At 39.0% G+C, this 7,816-nt stretch overlaps 1 protein-coding gene across 2 annotated transcripts; it reads right to left on the reverse strand.

Annotated features, from left to right (window-relative positions):
* Positions 1–3,469: 3,469 nt before the first annotated feature.
* LOC115360137 (uncharacterized) lies at positions 3,470–7,375 on the reverse strand. 2 transcript variants are annotated; one of them, XM_030052803.1, is made up of 7 exons: positions 7,159–7,375; positions 6,522–6,688; positions 6,199–6,295; positions 5,592–5,930; positions 4,579–4,723; positions 4,127–4,236; positions 3,470–3,825 (listed from the first exon to the last, which is right to left on the reverse strand). In XM_030052803.1, the coding sequence occupies exons 4-7, from the start codon at positions 5,694–5,696 to the stop codon at positions 3,493–3,495; spliced, it is 693 nt and encodes a 230-aa protein (XP_029908663.1). In that variant the 5' UTR covers positions 5,697–5,930; positions 6,199–6,295; positions 6,522–6,688; positions 7,159–7,375; the 3' UTR covers positions 3,470–3,492. The 2 variants fall into 2 exon arrangements, with proteins under 2 accessions (XP_029908663.1, XP_029908662.1); XM_030052802.1 differs by having other exon boundaries at positions 4,127–4,254.
* Between the last annotated feature and the right edge of the window lie 441 nt (positions 7,376–7,816).

The following is a 7,816-nucleotide window of genomic DNA, read 5'->3' on the forward strand; positions in this document are numbered from 1 at the left end:
ACAAATTGTGTTAATTTTTAACACACCTGCGTGTCTAGTTAAGGACAACACAATTTGTGTTGTTTTCAACACAATCAGTGTGTTAGCATTTAACACATGTTGTGTGTTAAATGTGCTAACACAAAGTTGTGTTAAAAATAACACAGGCATGTGTTGTTTATATTTTTTTCTAAAATCATCCTTAAATGGAATTTGTATGCTTAAAATCCTCATTTGAATTTTCTACAAAGCTAACCTAACCAAAAAAAAAATCCCCAAACTGAAATAATTTTTGATATTTTATTTTTTAAATTGGGATTAACAAAACACTTCAGGACAAACAGTCACAGAAATTCAATACAAAATGATTGAACAGTGCACTAACCTGAAAGTGATCGCTGCAGTAGACATCAGGCCACACCGTCATTAACTGCACGATCACGAGACCATTCACTAGCCTCTCCTAACCTCCTGAGCCAGTTTTTCATTTTGTCCACTCCTTCCTCCCTTCCTCCCTTCCCTCCTTACTCTCCCCCTCTTTCCTCCCTCACCCCAAAATGAAGAGCTGTGTCTCAGGAGGCTAATTGTTAGGAGACAGTGACTGGCTCAGGTATGTCAAAGGTAAAGCACTTTACAGTAATGCAAATTTAAACAATCACTTTCTGTACATCAGTTAAGGTAGTATTTGATGAGGAGTACATTTTGGCAACAAATGATGCTGCACAGTCACGGTGGTCTGAAAAATGAAGACCCATGGGAGCGTCCAAATTACTTTCAGGAGTGTCCATAGCATGAGAGCAAGATGGCTGAGTAACATCGTCCGACAGGTTGCTGAAATTAATCCTAACCTCCTGAGCCAGTTTTTCATTTTGTCCACTCCTTCCTCCCTTCCTTCCTTCCCTCCTTACTCTCCCCCTCTTTCCTCCCTCACCCCAAAATGAAGAGCTGTGTCTCAGGAGGCTAATTGTTAGGAGACAGTGACTGGCTCAGGTATGTCAAAGGTAAAGCACTTTACAGTAATGCAAATTTAAACAATCAATTTGTATCTCGGATTTACATGTAGTTCACTTCCTCTGAAAGATGACAGCAAGTCTAGTGGTCTGATATCTGCTACATTTTTTACATTCACCATTTCATACTCATCAGTCCGTTGCACCACATATGAAAACAGGTGATCATCAAAATATTTCACAATTAAAATCCTAAGAAAAATTAGCACCTCTTCCTTTTCGCAATTGGGAATCATGTGTACAATCTCTCCAAAGAGACGCTCACCTCTTAGGTCACAGTTTAAAGCGAGTACACAACCAGTTTTATATGTCTGACCAAGCCAACAGACAGAGTGAGCCACATGAATTGTGCTGCAAGTGCCGATATCACACCCAAGAGCTTTCAAATTTTCAATTAACAGATCACTCTTTTCCAAAGATCCAACCATGACTGGAAAGGCATTTGGGACAGTCATTTTTTTTGTCAGTGGATCACTAAATTTCCAATTATACATACTCTGAACCTGATTCTTATAAGCCAAAGTCTTAGAAATATTTATGAAATTACAAACAACATGAGCATGTCTTTTCAGAGGACCATGCTTACTCTCAAATCTCATACACCATAACTTCAAAAGTGGGCCAAACTTTATCATCATGCGCCAATAGTGAGTCATAAAATGATGTTTCGGGGTGAGCGGCCTGTCTGGATAAAGAATCTTGAACAAATTATGGTGATCTATGACCAATTGCTTTAAAAATACAGAAAGTCCAATGCTGACAATTGGAGCAAATACTATGCTGCATATTTCTCTGAGGAGAAGGAACAATTTCCAATGTTGATCATGTTCACTTACAAAATCTCCAATTAGGAAGGGTAAAAAGAGCAAAAGGCACCACATCTGACTGGCTGTTTGTTTTATGGGGTTGTCTGATGTTCTCAAGTTAAGAATGACACTAGGTTTGTTTTTGTCATTTGCAAAGCCATAATCAAAGCTTACCAATCTGTCATTAAACTGCTCTAATGTGAAAAGTTTTTCATTGTAGATATAATGTTTTAACATCAGTTTTACTTCAACTAAAGCCACACCCTCTAAAATGTCATGCATAATGTCTACACAACAATTTTCGGTCACATGAAAGTAACTGAGTGAGTTTAAACAGGAATCTTGTTTTATACCTGTCAAACTTGGATTGTTCTGCACAACATGTTCTTTATAGTTTACTTTGTTTCGAAACTCCTGGTGATCATCATCAAACACACACTGGGCAGCTTGTTTATCAGTTAGACAGAAATGGCAAAATTTGTTTGCTGAAAAGCTTTCTAAAAACCCTCCAAGTGAATGGCAAGCAAGATTATCAGCAGTCAAAAGGCAGACAGTACCATGAAGGAGAGAAATCTGACCCTCAATTTCAACCTCTATCCCTTCCGTCTCAAGTGATCGAATGTCATCCAACAAAGGCTCTAATATTTTATCAAAGCCATATACCTCCCTGTCTAAAGAATTGAAGAGCAGACAAAGGTGGATGTTTGCAAGGGAGGAGTTGAATTCCACAGGCAAGTTTCTTAAGCAAAAGTAAACAGCTCCCATTTTATGAACCTTAGTTTTTGAACCCAAAGGATTGGTTGTTTCCAAATCATCAAAATAAAGTTGGATTTGTAGAGCATTGGGATACCTGCTGTATAATGTATGATTTGCAAATTGTGTACCATCACAATAATCACGCATTTTACCATCAACACTTTTGTTTGATTGGTTAAAGAGTCTCTGCATTTTTTCATTTCCAAACAGAAACTTTAGGGTATCAATAATGGAGATATACTGGCAAGTGTCTGCAGCCAGTACTTGGGTCAATTTCCCCTGCTTTCTTGCTGTGTCACCTCTGTAACCTAAGAAAATTTCTGTGGGCTTGACAAGGGAGTGTTTTTCAGAAAAATATTTGCACATTTTGTAGGGAGTATCCACCTCTGAAAACATATTTTGTGCATTTTCAAAATCCTGCATTAACAATTGGACAGCTTCGTCATCATTTGATATAGAGTAGCTATTAATCAAAGATGCAGTCTTATCCTTTAAAGAATCCAACGTCTTGTCCAGTAGCTCTTTGGTGCATATAATGCTTTTCTGTACATCAGTTAAGGTAGTATTTGATGAGGAGTACATTTTGGCAACAAATGATGCTGCACAGTCACGGTGGTCTGAAAAATGAAGACCCATGGGAGCGTCCAAATTACTTTCAGGAGTGTCCATAGCATGAGAGCAAGATGGCTGAGTAACATCGTCCGACAGGTTGCTGAAATTGACTTGTTCCAAATGAACTGGGTTGGCGTGTTCTCTATTTAGATGTCTGACATAAGAATTGAAATTATGGTAAGTTCTTTGACAGTGGTTTTGACTACAAACAATTGTGTAATCCTGTCCATCTGAAATTGTATGGACTTGCCTAAGATGTCTTATAAGTGGCCTTACTCGTTCTGAGATGGATTTCTTGCACTTGGGACAAATGTACATGCTAAAACAACTTATGCCACTGCCTGAAGCTTGGCAATGAGCTCCACAACTTTTGATCTCTTCCCACCTGAGATAGGCATGTCATAAACATGCTCAAAGAAACGATAGACTGATTCAAGTTGGACAGGATATGCCATGTTGCAAACCCATAACATTTTGAACAACTTGTCTATGGCACATGTCAAACCCTGATCTTGAAGTGGGATGGCGACTTTGTCATTCTTTGCCACGATAATGTATTGAGCTGTTGATCTGGGGTCTCCTAAACACACGAGCTTGGGCTGATGGTCTCCCACCGCTGCTCCAAGGGATCCCTCTAGAAGGCTCGAGATGCTTGTTCCAGTCTGAGAAACACAAATATCAATTAGGGTGGAAAAATATCAAAATTTGTCATCTGTGTTATCATGGGTTTTTATCATAACACACAATTTGTATAAATTCATGACAAAAAGCAATTTTTGCTCCAATGATAAGCACTGGAGGAATCTGCTGATTGTTGGTTGGTGTTGGTAATGTTTGGTTTAACTTGTTTCGTCAAAACCTATCCATTTTCAGTAAATAAGACAAGCAAATTTGGTGAGATTATGGGGAAAAAAAAAAAAAATTAAAGTATGGAACATCCATAGACAAAGGCAACTTTCCTACCGGTTTCATGTCCAAGATGTGAGAAAGGGCTGATTTGACACTGCATTTCGTCCATCCTTTGGCCCTCCCTGATGCAGTTGGAGGTAGGTAATGGGTCAGCAACTGAAGGGCTTTGAAGCAAAGTGACTCTGTGCAGAACACAAAAACAAATTGGCATGCACAGTTACTGACTCCTCCTCTCATATAAGCTGTCCACCAAACTACCACAACAGAAAAAGCAGTGCCCAATAGTGTGTGCTGGGGGAATTTAGACCTATCAGTCAAAATAATTACAACAAGATTTTTTAATCATTCAGCAATGGTGGACATATGAATTAAAATTACACAATTAGATATTATATAGTATGGTTATGAGGCCCTAGGATTCCCCTCAGGCCCTATGTCTAACAATAAAATAAATAAAAACAATAGACTGACATCATTGTATCTAGTATACATGGAGGGTAACTCACCATCACTCTCCTCACCAGCTGAAAGGAGATTTGGGTCATTTTCGAGAGTGGCTACTTTCAGGAGTTTTGGGACAAAATGACCTTCCCATTTACGGAGAAAGAGGTCCTCTTTCCCCGGAAACATTCTCCCAAATTCTACATCAAACTGGAAAGTAGCAGATAACACAGCAATGATATCAAAAGGTGAACCGAACCCATTTTCAAAATCCATGTCACTCCTACGGTCTAAGACAATCCAATAATGTTAGTAAACATGAAAATCCCTCCCCTAAATTAAAAAAGTAAAGTGCTAAAACTCAAAATTGTGATGTCATCTAGTATAAACTCTGGAACTACTCCATAGACAATGAATAGGAAAAGATGTTCAGGGTTTCCCCCAGTGCTATATAGGCCAGGTTTATTTATTTTAAATAGGTATATAGAGCCTTTAGCCGCATCTGGTGCGAGCAGCACGGATGTTAGCACGTCGTCAGAGCAGCCTACTGTGAGCCACGATGGTAAACATCGAACTAGCAGATTTAATCCAAAATGGTTAGCTGACCCTAAATTTAGCTCTACAAGACCGGGTATGGTAAGCATGAATGCAATGCTGTTTGTGTGGAATATGAACGTATGTCTGGCAAAGGCAAAGAAACTTTCCAGGCTACAGCAGCGCACTGACATGGATTGTGTAACAAAGTGAAGAGTTGCCACTCGGCTTTATTTTCACTGACTAACAGCAGCACAGTGGCTTAGCTTGTCTATTCAGAGAAGAGGCATCACTTCGGTTTATTTTGCAATCTATGTTATCACATGCATACTACTGCTCATTTATTGGTAACTGAATTGTTAGGTCTGTTTGATAAGTAATTTACATTTTTATAATAATAATACTAATAATAATAATCATTTAACATATTGTTAAATTATTGGAGTCAACATTGGAGTTGGAACATTTTCTGTTTCAGAACTGAACACTAAAACAGAATAAATCTCATTTGGGTATTAAGAAGAACAATATACTAAATACTTACCAAATATGGCAGGTCTATGAAGCGAGGGTACTGCTGAAAAATCTCCTCTGCTGTTGGTCTCTTGGTAGAGATCCAGAACCTTCGGTGGGTGAAGGTTTTTTCCATTCCCAATTTGATTGATGCAAGGTTCTCTGTAGATGGTCACAACCTTTTGGTGGCCGTTATCCACTCCTTTGTGGACTCATCTTCTCCTTCTGCAATAACTTCCAGAGTTATAGCAATGCCAGAGGACCTCCCGCGCTTGCGATATTGTCGCTGGTTATCATCAAGGGCTCTTCGTAGGTTCCTCAGCCTCATCTCAACAAATCCACAGTGGGACACAGGATCATAAAAGTGCTCCTGGGCCAAATTTAAATAAAAGAAATTGTTTAATAAGGGATAATTCCACCATTTTTTATGTAGTCTCATGCTACTCTTTAATATGAGCTCATATAGGGAAAAATAACATGGAGAAAACACATCAGAAACAATGGGGTTACCGTCTAAAACCAGGATAACGAATCTTAACAAATCCCTAACAGTGGCTTTAGAACAAATCAGCTAATAGCTGCAACAAATATTCCTATGCAAAACTGTAATCTACTGAGAGACATCTGTTCACACTTACAAATCCTTCATTCTCTTCTTGCATCTTGATTTTAAGTGATGGGAAGACTGTTATAATGGTTTTGGCCAACATCACTTTGTCAGCATTTGAGGGGTAACTGAAAGCAAAATGGAGGATTATGAGGCCAGAATTTTTTTTAAAAGGCTTGTAACTGAGAATACATAAAATTTGTGTTACAATGGCTTGATAGAAAAGACGCATAGTTATATAACTGGAAAAAGGACAAAACACAGTCACTCCTAGTTGCTTCAGTGCACTTAAAGAAAAAAATAATTTATATATTAATATCCATAACGGTTATAAAGTGTGATAAGGTTACTTACAAACCACACCTCTCGACCAGATCTCCAACACAGGTCTTCACCAGTAGTTTTCGTGAGGCCACGGAAAGAATGCCTGTCCCTTTGTAATCCTGAAGAATTTGTGGGGCCTTTTTTTCTATTACTGCCAGAAGCCTGTCAGTGCTGGCTGGGTCTTCCTGGCTGGTAGGCTGTGCAGAGGAAAAATAGACACTTCATCTTACCAGGGTTCATCCAGACAGGGGCAAGTCAAATTCAAGGACTCTCAAGTACTTTTCAAACACTCATTTCTATTTTCAAGGATGAAATTATTTTCTTTAGAGACCGACCTATATCAGATTTTTGGATCCGATGCTGATACCAATTTTTTTTATTTTTAAACTTTTGGCCAAACAACTAAACACTAAGGCAGTGGTGATTTACAATGCAGCAGCGCTAGGGTTGGTTGGTGTTCATATCTCTGGTTCTGCTTGGTCTATTAGCATGAAACAAAAACCGGAAGAGAATTTAGAGTGTGCTCTTGCTAGTGAAGGTTAACTGTATACAATGTATAAAAACTGTAGCAAAGGTTAACTGTATAAAACTACAGCATATTGAGTGGACTGGTTAATCATTGTGATTTCAATTTAGTCACTGGAAACAAAAGCAATGCAAACTGTACCTGAACTTGATTGGTCTCCTTGTGGGCAGACAGGCACTCTTCATGGCAGCCCCTCAGGAGGACCTGGAATCGATCTAAGTCCTTAATAGCCACATCTGTGTCTACATCTATGTAATCCATGAAATCAATGTCATATTTTAACAGTCTATCAAGCACACTGCCAGTATGCTGGGCTAAGGTTTGGTCAATTAGATCTCTGGCACTCTTGACATAGAGAATTTTTTTGTATATTTCTATACTATCTTTAAACGTGACCACAAGGACTTTGATCGATTCCAGGTCCTCCTGTGTGTGCTGAAAAAGAAAAGAGGAATACATAGGTTAATAATATCTGGTAATTACCGGTCTTTGGCTTGTAAAATCTGTCAAAGTCCAATATTTTCAAACTTCACTGGTCTAAGCACAATATATCCCGAATAGACCAAACTACTTGATCTTCATCTCCAGTGTGCTAGCAGCCAATCAAAACAGCGCAGCAAACTCGCCTCAGACCCAGCCACACAGTTTACCTGTACCTGGGCAGAGCAGCTCTAAGCAGGCATGTGACACCGACAGACAGTGCTGCTCTGGCGCTGTTTTCTTAAAGTGCTTTGATTATGACAGGAAAAAAAACGGCAGTTAAAATACAGACCCCACGCCCCTCCCTCCCCCATTGTAA

This window comes from Myripristis murdjan, chromosome 6, assembly GCF_902150065.1.
Source record: "Myripristis murdjan chromosome 6, fMyrMur1.1, whole genome shotgun sequence".
In the NCBI taxonomy this organism is placed as follows: Eukaryota; Metazoa; Chordata; class Actinopteri; order Holocentriformes; family Holocentridae; genus Myripristis; species Myripristis murdjan.